The 17,812-nt window shown below is 37.9% G+C and overlaps 1 protein-coding gene across 1 annotated transcript; it reads left to right on the top strand.

Moving 5' to 3' along the window:
• Positions 1–1,325: 1,325 nt before the first annotated feature.
• On the top strand, positions 1,326–14,408 carry usf2 (upstream transcription factor 2, c-fos interacting). The gene is made up of 10 exons (XM_034301735.2): positions 1,326–2,215; positions 4,416–4,459; positions 4,777–4,892; positions 6,432–6,551; positions 6,802–6,964; positions 8,580–8,667; positions 10,297–10,355; positions 12,247–12,341; positions 12,423–12,551; positions 13,244–14,408. Exons 1-10 carry the CDS (start codon positions 2,178–2,180, stop codon positions 13,331–13,333), a joined length of 942 nt encoding a protein of 313 aa, XP_034157626.1. The 5' UTR covers positions 1,326–2,177; the 3' UTR covers positions 13,334–14,408.
• Positions 14,409–17,812: the final 3,404 nt, after the last annotated feature.

Raw genomic sequence — 17,812 nt, 5'->3', positions numbered from 1 at the left:
ATTTGTTTTTTATTTAGTCCTGCCCCGAATTCACATATTTCACATAACAGATATTTACATATAGTCCATAATACACAATAATAACTGAATTTACACAAATGAACCAGTTCAAAAGTTTACGTACGCTTGATTCTTAATACTGTGTGTGTTACCTGAATGATCAACGACTGTTTTTATGTTTTGTGATAGTTGTTCATGAGTCTCTTGTTTGTCCTGAGCAGTTAAACTGCCCGCTGTTCTTCAGAAAAATCCTCCAGCTCCTGCACATTCTTTGCTTTTCCAGCATCTTCTGTATATTTGACTCCTTTCCAACAGCAGCTATATGATGTTGAGATCCATCTTTTCACACTGAGGACAATTGAGGGGCTCAAACACAACTATTACAAAAACTGCAAACATTCACTGATGCTCAAAAAGGCAACACGATACATTAAGAGCCGGGGGGGTGTAAACTTTTGAACAGGATGATTGGTGTAAATTGTTATTTTTTTGTTTTCTTGGAAACATGTATGTATCTTGTGTAGCTTCTGAAGGGCAGGGCAGTACTAAATGAAAAAATAAGATCTTTTAACAAAATAATAACAATACATACACATGTATATATATATATATATATATACACACATACATACATACACATTTTATATTTATACACATATATATACACACACACACATACAGGTGTGGACTTAGCACTAGCAGTGCCTTGGGCCCCCAGAAGCCAAGGGCCCCCTAAAAATGCAAATTATATATATTCTTAATTATTAATGTTAAATTGCCTAGGGCCCCAAAATCATCAAATCCACCCCTGCATTATATATATATATATTTAGAGAGAGACAGCAACATAATATTTATGTTAGAAAATTTTGGAGTACATTATATATATATATATATATATATATATATATATAATGACTATATATAGTTATTATTTTGTTAAAAGAAGACAAAATAATAAAAATTTACAGATCATCCTGTTCAAAATTATTGGGGAGATATATGTGTGTATGTGTGCGTGTGCATTTGTGTGCATATATATATATATATATATATATCCCCATTATTTTCTAAGCTGTGTCTGTGTGTGTTCATAGAGAGCCAGGGGAAGTTGAAGGGGGAGGAGGGAGGAGGGAGGGGAAGGAGGAGGGGGGGTGTGATATCCACCATGTCATGTGGTTTGCTTGAAAACCCGGATTGGATCATTGTGGTCACCTGAGAAGAAAAATGGCTCATCACTTGGAGACGAAAAAAAAAAAAACCCCAACACACACACACACACACACACACACCTCAACATTTATTCATTCTGGTCGAGGAATGCCCTCGGATTAGTTTTATTGTACTGTTCCCCGGAGTGCCTTTGTGGAGTCCTCTGTACTGAAGTGAGGAAGATTTCTGAGATTAAATAACAGTAAAGAGCATTTCAAACAGCACTGAATTCACCAATCCGTTACAGAATACAGCCGCAAACATGAAAAACAACGCCCTCGTCACTCACACACATCATTCCCCAGGACACTTTACTGATCATTTGCTGTAAAGGGTAATAATCTGTTTATAAAACCGCCAGCAAAGCGAATCACTCCTCTCCATATCTTATGAACCGCATCGGCTCGGTGTACTGGCTTCAGGCGCGCGGATGGATACGTCAACGATTCACGCCACGAAGCCGAACAAGGCAACGGAAGAAGCCTAGAAACAAAAAGCTAGGAAAACTCTGAGCTAGCTTCGACTGATAAGAGCGTTTTTTTTCCACTAGAGATCAACCCCAGAGAGGAAATTTACTCGATATTAAAAGAGAGAAAACGGCAGATTTAAGACTTCACGGATCTAACTTAGAGACTAAGAGAGGTGTAATCCGGCCGCGGACGAAGAACAAGAAGAAGAAGAAGAAGAAGAGAAAAAAAACCCAACAACAACAACAAGCGCGCGCGCGACACACACTGAGAAAGAGAGAGAGAGGGAGAGAGAGAGAGAGCGCGCGAGCTTCCTGTGTGTTTCAACCGGCCTCCATTTTGTCTCCTCGCCCAGCCTGCGCCTCACGTGTCCCGGACTTGTCTCTCTCACATGACCCTCGTGTTTGTCCCCGTGATCAGCGCCGCCGCCGTCTCCGCGTTTCAAGTGTTGCCGAATATCGCGTTTAAAAAAAAAAAGAGAGAGAATCGCTCACCTTCATGGATATGCTCGAACAGAGCCTGGACGCTCAGACGAGGTGAGCGCGCGTCACTGCTCCGCGCGCGCCGTCCCTGCTCTGCTCTTTAATGGCTCCCGGGCCCTAGGCAACCATTTTCTAACGTTAGCGTTGTCATTCAACATACAAACTTACTATTTTAAAAAATTCTTTCTCCCCCCACTTTGAGTTTGCTGCATGCTTCGGTTACATTAAAAGCAAATTATTACAATCTTTATCTTAGTGAAATTATGCCTCATTATTATTTTTGTAATGATAAAAATAAGCATATTTATTTACATTTTTTTTAAAGCTAGCTAGTTGGCTAATTTTGTCTTTTGCCCTGCTTTCGCTTTAGCTTTAGCTTGAAGTCTTTGAGCTAGCATTGTGTGCGCTGGTATTTTACATTTATATTTTTATTAAGGATTAATTTAGCAGTTCTTTGCTATTCTGTAGGTCTTTGATACTTAAAGTATGATTTGCGAGAATATTTTTGTTTCGCACTAACTGTATGTTTGCTCTTTATTGGCACAAATGGCACTAGCTTTAGGGAAATTAATGCATTCCTACTTCAACTCTTAGGCTTATGTATAGCTAAAACAAAACAAACAAACAAAAAAAAACACTTTGCACCAATATAATGTTTGTGTATACACACTTATAATATTATTTTCTTTTTTTTTTCCCTCAACGGGACGTTTGTGTGCAGGTTAGGGGGCGTTCACTACTGATAGCATAAAGTCCATGCTAAACGAGTTCAGTGATAAAAAACAGCTTTGTATAGTATTTTGCATAACAAAAATAGACTACGAGACTGTAAGTACATGTCTGCTATGCATATTTATATATATATATATATATATATATATATATATATATATATATATATATATATATGAGAGAGAGAGAGAGAGTACTGTGCAAAAGTCTTAGGCACATGTAAAGAAATGCTGTAGAGCAAAGATGCCTTCAAAAATAATGAAATTAAATGTTTCTATATTAAAAATAATACTATAAAGAGCAGTAAACAGTAATAAATGAAACAGAGTCAGTATTTGGTGTGATGATCCTTCGCTTTAAAAAGAAAAGGCGTAGTCTCAGGTGCAATTTGTTTTGCAGTTTTCTAAGGAAATGAGCTGGAAGTGTTACTGAGCATCTTGCAGAAGCAGCCGCAGTTCTTCTGGAGACTTTGACTGTTGACTCGCTTCTTATTTCTGCAGCGAAACCCAGCAGCCTTCATGATGTTTTTATCTGAAAAGTGTCTCTTATGGAATCTGCTGCTTTCTTTACTGACATACAAACATTTTTCTGTAACGTTTCATTTTGTGCTGGAAAAACTAATGTTTGGAATCTAAAATGTTTTTGTACTGAAGCAATAATGTAGAAGTCAGAAAATAAACATCTATAACAAAGTTTGTACTAAAAAAATAGGATGCCTAAGACTTTTGCACAGTATTATATATATATATATATATATATATATATATATATATATATATATATATATATATATATATATATGTATATATATGAGAGAGAGAGAGAGAGAACAATAAAGTGTTGCTGTTAAAATTGAATGAACTTTGTACCTTGGATTTCGTGGCTGTGGAGCAAGAACCAGCACATCACACCACAATTCAAACGCCTAACTGATTAAAAAAAAAAAAAAAAAAAGTATATACGTATATTTATATATATGTTTAAATACATTCATAATGGTACTTAAGGCGAATATTTGAGGTTGAAGGGTTCATCTGATAAAACAAGTTAGGGAGACCCTGCCTGACATGCTATTTATTTATTTATTTATTTTCTTTCCTTCTTTCTTTCTTTCTTTCTTTCTTTCTTTCATGAGTCTTGCCATGCCAGTGAAATTTCTATCAGGGTGCAAAACTGGCTGTTTTGAATAATGCTTGTGTGTTATAGTCTATTATATTAATATTACAATATGTTACCCACTGTGTATATGACTGTATTTATAAAGAGGTAAATGCTAAATATGAAATTATTAACCAACTTAAAAGGCTTTATTTGTCTCTAAATATAAAGGTATATAGTTTTGCCATAGTTTCTGTTCTTGGAAGATGTTGAGTTCTCATACTTTTTTTTTTTTTAAGTAATTTTTCTATATGCTGTTTACATTACATCATAACAGATATTGCGATGTTATTATATGCAATAATCCTCCTTACATGCAGTTTTTTTCTAATATCTCTAATGTCTCTTGCTTGTTCGATTTCAGTCACGAGAAACAGGAAACTGACGAGGTTGTTCAGTTGCAGGAAGGTAAGTGTTGTTTTGTCCTGAAACGGACATGTTGCTCATTACTTCTCTGTGCTCATAAAACAGTTAGCAAATGAACACTGTTCAGACATTATCAGAGCCTAAACTGATAAGCTGCAGAATGCAGTAGTCAAATAAACAGCGTTACTATTCAATTCCACTGATAAAAGCAGTGTGATAAATATTAATTTATATTTAATTGTCTCTGTTTGCATTATCTCAGTGTGATTTATTTGTTTGTATATTCATTAAGGGTGTCAGAAATCTCATGCACTCTCGTAAGGATGACCTAACTGTGTGTGTGTGTGTGTGTGTCTCAGGAGAGGGAGTCGGGGCAGAGGAACCAGCGGCGGTTACCATAGCGAGCGCCCAGCAAGCCGCAGTATTTGCTGACAATGTCCAGTACCAGTTCCGCACAGAAAACAGCAGTGGGCAGGTCAGCATGACTTTTACCTCCTGTGGTGGCAGGGGTGAGTTTTACAGGGGTCAGGAAGGGGTCAGGTCAAACCGTGGACTCGAGAACCATTTGCTGTCCCCGAGGGAGATCTTCAGGTTGCTTTAATCTTTTGTGAGCATTTTATGGACTTTTTTTTTTTTTTTTTTCCCTTGTAGATCAGAGATACTGTATCTTTGATCTGATTTGCTTCAATTTGGCTTTAATTGTCTATGTAGGCTGAAATCTTTACAGATTATCAGTTAGCATTTAACTTCCTTAACGGAGCTCTTATCTTCAGCGTTTTTAAGCTTTTGTGTTTCATATTGAGCTCTTTTAGTACCACTGAAATACTGACTTTCAAACATCTTAAACTGATTTTTAGAAAATGGCACTGGGCCTCACTGATGATATACGTGCTAATGTTCCTGCTTGATTTGTTATTACAGAGCCCATGACATGACTAAAGCCATAAAAGACTTGTTATGAAGCATAGATTACACTGTCTTTATCTTTTTCTCACCACGTGTTTACACCACAAGAGACCATCATTTACTTTCATGGGTGTCACTAAATACATATGCAAAGGAGATTTAAAAAAAAAAAAAAGCTTTGATTTGCAGGTGATTATTTAATCACTTTTTTAAGGTTGCCTGTTTGTTTGAGGATCACAGATCACAGCTTTAGTATTCATGCCATAAGAGTCGTTAGTGTGTTGTTAATGAACTTTGAACGGTTTACAGCAGGGATGCTCATCATGTTGATCGCATTTGACCAGTCGATCGCAAGACTGGTTGATCTTCTGAATAATTCAGTGTAGAACCCCAGTGTGTGAGAGTGTGGAGAAGGACTCGGGTGGAATTTTAGCTGAGCTCCAGGCTCGCGTTTGTTCACTCCGCACTTTTCAGCTCACTTTCAAATACTCAACAAACCCAAAACAACTCAACCCAAACGTCCCGGACTCACAGCTTTCGCTCTGTCAAGTTCAAGTTCACGCTTTACGGCGTGTGTGCCGTCGTGCGTGTCTCATAAACTCCACCAAATATATCACTCACTCTCTCTCTCTCTCTCTCTCTCTCTCTCTCTCTCTCTCTTACTGGTTACAGCAGTTACTGAACACACAAAGAGACACAAATAAGTAGACTAGCGGTAATAAGACGCAGGTGACAATCATCACGCGTTACCTGCCGGTTCGTCCCGCCTCCTCTCCATCCATCGCTGTCGCTCGACCACACCCCCACTGCTGTTTATTACTTTTGCGATTTCTTTAAATGAAAATTGATTGCATAACATTATTTGAATAAAAACAAATCTCTCAGAATAATTTCTCAAACTCCAGATTTAGAGTGTATGTGCATATTTTACATGGTGGATCTTACCATGATAATAACAATAATAATAATAATAATAATAATAATAATGATAATAATGATAATAATAATATGAAAAATTAGATCTCTTGTCCTAGAAATGTGAGCACCCCTGGTTTGCGGTGTGTCTTATTGATTTGGCTATTTTTATTTGTTTGTATGTCATCTGCAGGTGACGTATCGCGTCGTCCAGGTAACAGAAGACCAATTGGAAACAGCTGGAGATGGAGGAGCTGCGGTCAGTGTCGTGTCCACTGCCGCCTTTGCTGGAGCCCAGCAGGCGGTTGCACAGGTAGCAACAGAGTGTGTGTGTGTGTGTGTGTGTGTGTGTGTGTGTGTGTGTGTGTGTTGGGAGATGGGGGTCATCCGATCCTTTTATTCTAATAATTCTATCATAAAACTCTACTACCAACAGGTTTATGTTTTTTATTGCAGTTCTGTCTGTTTGCATGTATGTGCATGTGCAGCTTTATAGCTTTACACTCCCAGTAACTTTCTCTTTTTATTTTTTTTTCCCTCTTCTGCATTATGTTTTCAATAAGGCTGTTATCCAGAACCCTTTCAGTAATGGAGGCAGTCCGGCAGGTGAGACGGTTGGGGGTGAGACGCGTTTCGCTTACTTCCCCGCTGCTACTGTCAGCGATGGTACAGCAACCGCAGTTTCAGTGCAGGCAGCCGCTGATGCGACTCTTGCACCAGCAGCAGGTTTGTTCACGCATCAGAATCCATTGCTGCTGAATCCAGTCATTTTGGAAGGTCTTTTTTGTTTGTTAAATGGCAGTCAGTATTGTTTCTTAAATGAACAGTGTCGAAAAGACTTTTTTATTTTTGTGCTCCTCTCTACAGGATGTCACAAAAGTCTCCATACACAGGGGAAATGAACACTATTTAGCAAAATCTTTCATATTTAGTTTATATATATATATATATATATATATATATATATATATATATATATATATATATATATATATATATATATATATATTACTGTGCAAAAGTCTTAGGCACATACAAAGAAATGCTGTATAGCAAAGATGGCTTCAAAAATAATGAAATTAAATGTTTCTATATTAAAAATAATACTATAAAGAGCAGTAAACAGTAATAAATGAAACAGAGTCAGTATTTGGTGTGATGATCCTTCGCTTTAAAAAGAAAAGGCGTAGTCTCAGGTACAATTTGTTTTGCAGTTTTCTAAGGAAATGAGCTGGAAGTGTTACTGAGCATCTTGCAGAAGCAGCCGCAGTTCTTCTGGAGACTTTGACTGTTGACTCGCTTCTTATTTCTGCAGCGAAACCCAGCAGCCTTCATGATGTTTTTATCTGAAAAGTGTCTCTTATGGAATCTGCTGCTTTCTGTAACATTTCATTTTATGCTGGAAATGTTTGGAATCTGAAATGTTTTTGTACTGAATCAATAACGTAGAAGTCATAAAATACAAATCTATAACAAAGTTTGTACTAAAAGAAAAAATAAGGTGCCAAGACTTTTGCACAGTACGGTATATTTTCAGATGGTCTTTAAGAATGCCTTAAAGAAGAACGTATTGAAATCGTTCTCATGGCTGGGTCGGGAAGCCATCGCAGGGTTGCAGTGGACATGAAATTACAATTACACACATAACACCAGATGTGTTAACACGAGTTCATCATGAGTGGGAGAGACGACACCGTGTGTGTTTACAAAGAAAGGGCAATCATGTAGAGGATGTTTAATAAATAACATCATTTGCTAAAAAGTGTTAATTTCCCCTATGTGTGGAGTCTTTTGGGACATCCTGTAGTATGATGATCACTGGCTTTTTAATTAATAAATACAGTTTTATTTTACCTTCATATGTTTTGCTGGAATGTAGATTGTAATATCTGGTATAACGCACTTTCACTGATGATTCAATGTCTGTATATCTGAGTATATGGAATAATGGTGATCATTATCCAGTGATTTTGTGATAGCTAGTATTCTCAGTATTTTTGTATTGATGTATATAATTTTGAAACCATCAGACGTGGTTTGATCTCTCTAGCATACATGATCCCACTGTTACATGTTTTTCCTTAGAAACAGTTTTTTTTTTAAATAAGTTCTATTTATTTATTTTGCATCATCATAATTAAATGCAGTTCATTTGCTGTTTTTTTTTATAATACATGTTTTTTGGTTTTAGTATTGGATGCAGAATGAGCAAAATATATTTCTAAAAATGACTCACTCGCTCATGCCAGTGTTGTAAATTTTAAACGACTCTTTACTGCAACATAAATGTAAAGTTTGAACAGAATTGGCTTCAAACGTTTCCCTTTTTGTCTGCACCCAGGTCAGTTTTACGTGATGATGAGCCCTCCAGATGTGTTACAAACAGGCACGCCACGGACCATCGCCCCTCGCACACACACTTATTCCACGTGAGTATGAGCCATAGCTTAACACCCCCCACCCTCTGTCTCACAGGCCGGACGCTTCAATCTGCTCTTTCATCTCTGAAAGCATAAATAGTTTGAACCATTTCATGCTTCCAGCACCCAGACATTAGGTCAATCCAGTTAGTAATACTACATAGCTAACGGGACTCGTATATTCACTCCAAAATCACACTCGCCAGATCCAGTATTAGGTGTGTTTGCGTTCCAGCTGCACTTCATCTTCACCTTCCACGTGAATACCTGGCTGCAGTCAGGACAGAGACAAAAACACAGAGTTTCTGCATAGTGTGCTGACCCTGGCTGTAAGCATGAGTCATGGCAGATATTGCAGAGAAAAAAAAAACCAAAACACTGCACTAATAAAACAGCTTAAAGCAATTTGCAGCTTAATTATTACCCACAAACCCTTCACGTTTCAGTAGGTCGTGTCAAGGACACGGGAAGCAGAGGTGCCCGACTTTCAGGATTCCTTTAACTGTGACTGCAAAAACAATATTAATATATTAATATAAATCAGCAAATTCCTCTTATACTACAGAGATTTGCCAGCGATTACTAATTATAATTTATTAATGAACAACACATTGTGCCTTTTAACTCTTTAATCTTATGTTTCATATGTCCACGAGTCTCCGAAACAGAGGAGTTTGAGCTTTCTGGTTTCTCTGTAACATGACAAACTATGTTTTTTTTGTCTTAACTTCAAGAGAAAAGGGAAAAAAGAAATCCTGGTGATGAATAACAGGAACTAACCTCCATAAATGTAAAGTAAATGTCTCCTAACGACATGTTTTTTAATGTGTTTATGATTAGGCTTAGATTATGTGGCGTGTCGTCTATACAGCTCCCTGTAAATGAGCTGTTATTATAGGAACAGTACCGTATTAAAACGAGCGCACTAATCAATCCCAATACATTCATCATTAATATCATTTATATTGCAGCTGTAACTACTGTCAGATCCATGCTGCATTTAATACAGATAGTGGAAGGTCTTAGAGTTTTTAAAATATAAGTATTATTATTCAGAATAAAAATATAATACAAAAAGTATTATTATTCAACTTCCTGTGTAACCACAGAATAATATAAACAGGAAAATTCTATTTTTCTGAAGTAAAAAATATAGTAAAAAAACATAGAAGGGGAAAAGAAAGGGCATTTAGGCAACAGCTGCTTTTCTAGACAGTTTATTTTGTGCAACATAACACGGACTTGGACTGAACTGCAGACCAGACATGCACATACACTTAATTTGTAACAATTATACAAAGTAAGCATCTACACTCATCTGTTTGCTTATAAATCCAAACATTTCTGCAGTTAATCTTCAGTTTCAGAATCAGCCCCGAAATGTGTTATCGTTTAAGCTGTTATCATGACGCCATTCCATCCAACAACATGTGCTAATGATTTTGTAGTAAAAATTTATTTTCTTTCTCTCAGCCGACTAGGATTTCGTTATTAGAAAAATATTGGCACCCCTGCATACTGTACAGACCAACAGCATTTATAGTGTCTAGCATCCAAGTTTTTAATTTTGCATGTGGAGTTTTAGCGTTACATCCAACTGCTTCACCTGCTTTTAATTTTCTTCTCCCTCAAAAACAGGAAGATGGATGGAACGAGAGCACCGCGAGATGAGAGGAGGAGAGCGCAACACAATGAAGGTAAGTGGAAAGAAACTACATAAGCAACAGATCCATGCTTTAATTTATTTTCGTCAGGGTTTTTGTGCCTGTGACGCATATTTACTTTAGGAAAGCATAACTATATTTCACCCAAATGAACTAGAAATGTTTTTATTTCTTTCCAATCTTGCCTAAGCTAAATCACTTCAAATATCATGTTGATTAAAGAACCAGTTTAACGAGTGTGGTCTTAAAATGTGGTGTTCGCTGAATTGATCAGGGAGCATTTCCCTACGATTTAAGAGCAAACAGTGATCATTGCCATGAAGAGACGGCGTTGAGGCTACTGTTTAAATGTCGTAAGTGACATTTACCTAAGGTGATAAGACTAGAGGCTGACATGGATGATGCTGATGGTCAACTGATTGTATATTTCCCATCATAAACTAATGTAATTTTTCCATAAGTAGATTAGGTGGCGAATGCAGAGGTGGCGTTTGCTTTCTGTACCCTGTCAACTAAGGTCCAATTAAATCAGGTTGAATAATTACAATCCGAGATGATATAGAGAAAGTATCGCGTTCCAGTTTTAAAAAAATTAAACAACCGCTAAAGGTTATTAGGGACTCTTAAGAGAGTTTATTATTTCTAATAACCTGTAAATGATGTTTGCCCTTTTTATATAAAGTAAATGATGATATTAAACATAGATTGACTACCAGACTTCTGAAAAACCAGTCAGTCTGTAGGCTCTGAAAAGATAGACGTAGTTTTCATGGCCATTATTATAATGCGTATGTATTATTTATTACATATTAAATTAAATGCAATCAATAAATAGCAGTTGCTTTTAAACCGTCAGAGTATTGGTGTGGTTCAGTGGGGTCAGAATGTAACCTTTATACTTTTCACTTTTACAGATAAACAAATGTTAAACCTCTGTTGAACTGAATGCAAAAGGGAAGAAAGGGAAACAAATTTTGTGATTTCTTTTTTTTGTGAATCATGTGAAGGATTTTCCCAGACCCTGGATCTCGACTTATTTACAGATATTCACAATCTGCATTAAACTTCATAAGTTTGTATTGGGGTGCATTGAAGGCAAATGTTTTTCACGCCGTTATTAGAATAGTATTTTGAATAATCAAAGTGCCACGCACATGTGTGGATGAATGTGCAGAGAATATTAAGCCTTTATCCAGTGCGGAGTGTGTGGATGTACAGTGTAAACTCACTACAGCCAGCTCACGCTGTTATATTCCACATGTAAGCACGAGGCAGTGAGTAAACTTGCGGCATGTTTTGACTAGCTAAGTTACCGGTCTCCATGCCGTACTGCAAGACAGTTCCTCTATGGAAAGTAGTGCATTCCCACTTCGAGTTTTAAACATTGAAGTAGCTGTAATTAAAGTTAAATTTGATCCTGTTTGCCACTTAACCTTCAAAGCTCAAACACAGAGACTGTATGAGATACGGCAAGATGCAGCTCCGTTTATCCCGACATGGTGAAACATCAGTTGCATGTTTACAATGAGACTGGGCTGGAAATACTACATGGTGATATGTTAGCAGTGAGCCTTCTTGTTTATTTATTTATTTATTTATTTATTGCAAAACTGCATTCAGAAAAACAAAATATCAGTTGAATTGCTTTCAAACTTCCAGTGGATCCACACTGAGCGCATCTCGATGATGCAGCACCAACCGTGTAGTGACCAGAGAGCGAAATACTCCTAACCTACAGGCAGCTACACGCCTCCTGCTAGACAACTAACTCTTGCGATTACGTGTTTGAGTATTATTTAATAGTAATTTACTATTCCATTACTGCCCTTGCGAAAATGGAATTTGTGAAAATATGGACTCATTCCTACTAAGTATTTGATGCGAATAGTTTGACTTTTTTTAACCACTAGTTACCTGTTTGCAGTGGAAAGAAGAAGAAGAGACAAAATCAACAACTGGATAGTCACACTGTCAAAAATCATCCCAGACTGCAACATGGACAACACCAAAACTGGAGCGGTACGTACACAAATGCGAAGAAGTGTCCTTCTTAGACTCTGTGTATGTCTGTGGTCTAAAAAGTCTCTGCCTCTCTCCCAGAGCAAAGGAGGGATCCTGTCTAAAGCGTGCGATTACATTAGAGAGCTCAGGCAGAGCAACCAGAGGCTGCAGGAGAGTTTCAAAGAGGTGGAGAGAATACAGGTGGATAATGAGCTCTTAAGACAACAGGTAAACGAATCCCTCTTTCAAACAAGGTAGCACAGAAAAAGCCCTGCATTAGCCTATAGGGACTTTTGCACCGCAGGAACCTTTTCATAGTACCTGAACTAATTGTGGAACTACCCACTTTTTGGCGTTTTCGCACCTCCTGAACTGGGTGCGATTTTAGTACCGGACTGCCTTTTTCAAGAACCAAATGAGCTCCTACTCCGGAGCAGGGTCTAACCAGCACAACTGGTACTATCCATGACGTAAGTAGACGTTGATTGGCCAAACGCGTACGAAAACGCCCTCACCCGCCATGATTTAAAACGCAGCGTAAACATACTGTAGAGACGACTTATTTCGCAAGTGTGGAGAACAGCGATAGATGGATGCGAGACACAACATAAACACAGCTCCGATCACAGCGTCCTCCATCCTCCGGTTTTTTACGTTGTTCTTCTTTGTTTCCGTTGTTGAACCCCGCGCACAAACGACGTCGCTGTCGACCGGCTTACGTCACTTCCTAGTGCCCGCTGTCGGTTGAACGCAACCCTTTAAACGGTACTGGGAAATAGTTCGCGTAAAATCGCCCAGTACTTTAGTACTGTAAATTTAGTTGTGAAACTAAAGCGGTGCGAAAGGCCCTATTAATTACAACATAGCAGTGGAACTAAACTGTGGTACTAAAATATTGTTTCCTTTTCACTCGGCTGCAGATCGAAGACCTGAAGAATGACAATGCACTGCTCAGAGCCCAACTCCAACAGCATGGCCTTGAAATCAGTGGAGAAACCATTTCGCAGTGACGGACAGTCACACACATAATGGAATACACACACCTCCACAAAACCACCTCACAGACTTGAGATGTTTGTTAACCTGATAGAATAATAATGGCTATCTGATATTAACAGAGGTTATCAGAGAAACTATTGAACAATAGTTAATAAGCACATCTACTGTTCCACCTGTGAGAGCTTGACCTACACGGACGCGGCGACAAACGGAAACGCACCCCAACATGTGACGAAAATGGGCTTGCATTGGACTAACTTGTCATTTTTTTTGTTTGAGTTTTTGAATTATGATGAATTTAAATTCTCAACAATGCCTCATGATCATATTTTGTTTAAAGCTGTGGTGGTTTTCCTGTTTTTTTTCCCCCCAATGGAATTTCTTTGTAATTATTACTGCTGTCTCCAGTATGTTATATTGTTTTGTCAGCATTATTTATTAGCTCACAGAGAAGTACACAACAGGAATCCTTTGTTTTGAAGCTTGAATACCATCAAGCCAGTTGTCTTTCACATTTAAAATGCTTTGCAGTTCATTCGAGCAAATTTCCTTTGTTCCTGGGTCCAGTTACGGCCTAGTTCTTTAAGCAGTTTCTAAGATTATGTTCATCAGATATATCGAAGTTGTGGCTGAGGTGTAGATGTACTTGGCAATTACGATTGTAGTATAGGGTCAGAATTTAATCAAACAAATGATGTACATACAGCTCAGGGTTGACAAAGGAAGCTCTGTGGCACAGGAATGATAGACATCAACTGGTTGTCCCGTATTCTGAATCCGTTCGGTCTCCCATGCCACCATTTTCTAAATGAGTCCTTAATATGTCCACACTAAAATATATTAAAACATCATAGCCAGAGTGGCTTGAGCTGACTTGAGAATTCAGGCATGTACTGTCTCAAAAACCATCCCCCAGGATAAATGTTGTACTGAACAGAACATAACTGATGGTCGCAAGTAGGAGGCAACGCTAACCTACTTAGAAATGCTTCCCTATAACCACCTCTCCCACCTGTACCTGCCTTAAACATTGCAAAATTGCTTTGCGTGGTAACATAGAAATGAATAAATTTAGTGGAAACCGTAGTTTACACTGCGATGTAACTAATTCATCATTTTAATTTTCTGGACATTTTGGAACACTTTTCAAACAGTTTGGATGCTTTTTTTTTTTTTTTTTTTTTTTGCATTCAGCGCTTTGTTCTGTATTTATTGACATACATGCCCCATTAAGTCACATAAGGTAATTCACTTCTAGGACTTAACCTTTATCCTTTTCAGGTGTAAATGATGCACTTCCTGTTTTTTTTATCTGTTTGCCAGGAGATTGTCGCTGCTTCTGCATTTTTTTTTTTTTTTTTTTTTTTTTTTTACCTGCCGCCACAATTTTTCAGAGAACGTTTTTTTGTTTAAAGACAGCAAATAAAGAGACTATTCTCATCAGATCTGCCCAAAAATCCCCCACTTGGAAATGACTATAACCTGAGTAATATCCTTAATATTTCAGCATGGCCAACCTTGAGCTTATTCAGTGTGTGCAAGATGTTTAGCTGTTCTTTTTTTTGTCATGAGTAATAGTGTAGACTAGTAGCCATTCAGACTGGAGAAGATTATACTTTTATAATCTTCTTATCTTCTTATTATTAGACCCTTTATAGTGCAAACTACAAGACTTGCCCACACAGCATTTCTGTGCAATTTGCATGTCTTCGTTTGTCCTATTTATCGAGGCACCTGCTGAGAAGCGTCTTGAAATTGATCTGGATATCGGAGGATCCATTCTACAACACATGAAATTAGCTAGGCCTTAAGGAGCAAGAGTTGCCTGTATACCTAGAGCTACAGTGTTGGATGTTGCAGGTGATCTCAGAGTATTAGGTGAGTGCATGCAGATGCTAGGCTTAAGTCAGGCTTTTGTCAGTCAGAGGTAAATGAAGAGGTGTGTAAATTATTGAATATAATGTGCTCTGGCACCATGCCAATGTGGCATGGCGATGTAACGTAGCAGATAATGGTCGCTGGACTGCTGGATGTCCGTTGTGGAAAACAATCTGGGTTTTATAGATAACTGTGCTACTTTTCGCAGGATAGTATTTATCCTACTCAGGAAGCTGCTGCACTCTGGCCTAGTTAATCTGTGACAATACAGAGCCAGGGCCTGGTAGCAGACAAAGAGCCACCTCCTATCTGCCTTCCCTTATATTAACACTGTGTCTGTTTCCTGAGCAAAATGTAAACAAACGTATAAAATATCAGAAAGTTCATTCTAGTAATCTAGCGTAAGATTAGATGAAATCAAATGCACAGCTTTGATCTGGAGTGATCTGAAGTTAGGACTACTAAAGATTGGATACCTTACATCTACCCAGATGAGCCAAAACATTATGACCACTCAGACATGAAGCGAATAATGTTGATTAACGGCGCATGTCAAAGTCTGGGATATATTAGACAGTAAGCAAACAGAGGGTTCTCACAGTCGACGTGTTGGATAAGGGAGAAATGGGTAAGTGCTAAGACCTGAGCGACTTTGACAAGCGTGATATTGTGGACAGATGACTGGATTTGGAGCATCTCAGAAACCACAAGGCTTATGGGGTGCTCCTGGTCAGCAGTAGCGAGTGGTCCAAGAAGGGACAAACCCAAAACTGGTGACAGGGTGTTGGCAACGAAGATTGTCGCAGCTGGTCCGAACCGACACAAGGGCTACTGTCATACAAGTCACAGAAATGATACTGATAGTTACGAACAGGAGAAATGTGTCACAGCGTACCCTGTTGCATATGGGGTTGAAAGCACCTACAATGGAGCAATGGAAGAAGGTTGTCTGTTCAGATGAGTTCTGTTTTCTATCATGTGGGTGGCCAGGTGCATGTGCACAGTAACTAAATTAAAGCAATAACTAAAAATTAATTATAAAAGATATTCATTGCCCCTGTAACCCTGTGATCACAATGGCAGCAATTTATTGCCTTGTTTCTGTGGGCATTGCTTCGTTTGGTTTACTGCCAGTTGCCTTTATTTCACTGTTCGCAAATCTGATGTCTTTTCTTGATTTCTGCCACTTACAGGTTTAGAGGGTTTGATGTGCTGAGACAGAACAGAGAGCTGTTTCCTGTTTTGGGTAAATCCAGCAGTTCAAGCTCAAAGCAGCAGAGCAAGCGTCATCAGCTGACTCAGGAGCTGTGAATAGGAATGAATATGTAAAAGCTAAAAACATGGATAATATTTCACACTTTGAGGAAAAAAAGAAACATACTACCATCTTACACATTTCTGTTACATGGTTGTTTCTGCTAAAATCACAATAATGTCTGAGTCTATGAATGGCCATGCATCTTAATGATGTGTTAAATTTTTTATAGCTTTTTAGTTGACAGGGAGCAGAGAGAAAAATGGGTTTGTGCAATCATGAGGGATGAAAAAGGAAAAGAAAAAAATGTCATAGCATCAGCACTGCAGGTTGGTGCTATTGTCAGTGCTAAATCCTGAAAATCTCAGAGCTCAGGAGATGTTCACTTTGTGGAGTTGTTTCTTATGGACAGTGTCCACATTCTGACTACAGACTAAACACACTTTGCAACACACTAAAGCTGAAGCCTTTTCTGGTAACTTGTAATCATTTTATGGAAAAATAACATTTAAGACTTTAACTGTCAACTTCAAGATATTGATCTAAACGAAGCTAATCTGGCAGACTGTTAAGCCAATCAGCAGACAAAGTAACTAAGAACACAGCCAGCTACCTTTAGCAAAAGGATGCTATCAGCAATATAACTACTTTACTTACTTAACTAACTACTAATATTAACTAATTGCTTCATCCATCTACTATTTTATCATTCTGTAAAGCGAGGAATGCAAATGAATTAAAATGGTAAACTATAAAATATAACGCATGAACAATATCACATAACTGGAAAGCTAGTTATCATCGATGCTAACGTAAGCTGACATTTCTTTACCTGATAGCTGTGAAGAAAGTCTACCACAAAGAGTTTATATTGTTTATTCAGGAATATATTAACATATTCCTAAAACTTGGTGTCAACAACAGTGACGAGGATAAAGTGGAAACTCTTTTCATGACTAGTAATCGATAAGTGTGCCAGTGTTTATTAGATTTTTTAAAAAATTGTCCACACGGCTCAGTGGAAACTCTTTTACCCTTCGTCTACGTACTACATTCTACATTTGGTAGTGGTATTTGCCACATCATTGCTGCTCTCATTTGCATAAATTTAAATTTTGTTCATTTTTGTCGCGCCACTCACCCTGCCTACTTTGCATTACAATACCAAATAGCCGCTAGATGGCACCATAATGTCTAGCAAACAAAAGCAATAGATCTACATAACAGCAATTCAACGTGTGAATGACACTTAGCCATAACTCTAATCTCCTAGTATTGAAACTGTTTTTATGTTTCGAACACATTAGCACTTTCAATCGGTTTCTGAAAGTTTTCCATCTGCAACGAAATGCTAAAA

Source organism: Pangasianodon hypophthalmus, chromosome 29, assembly GCF_027358585.1.
Source record: "Pangasianodon hypophthalmus isolate fPanHyp1 chromosome 29, fPanHyp1.pri, whole genome shotgun sequence".
In the NCBI taxonomy this organism is placed as follows: domain Eukaryota; kingdom Metazoa; phylum Chordata; class Actinopteri; order Siluriformes; family Pangasiidae; genus Pangasianodon; species Pangasianodon hypophthalmus.
The sequence above is the reverse complement of the archived record's forward strand: the minus strand, read 5'-3'. Positions and strand labels throughout refer to the sequence as shown.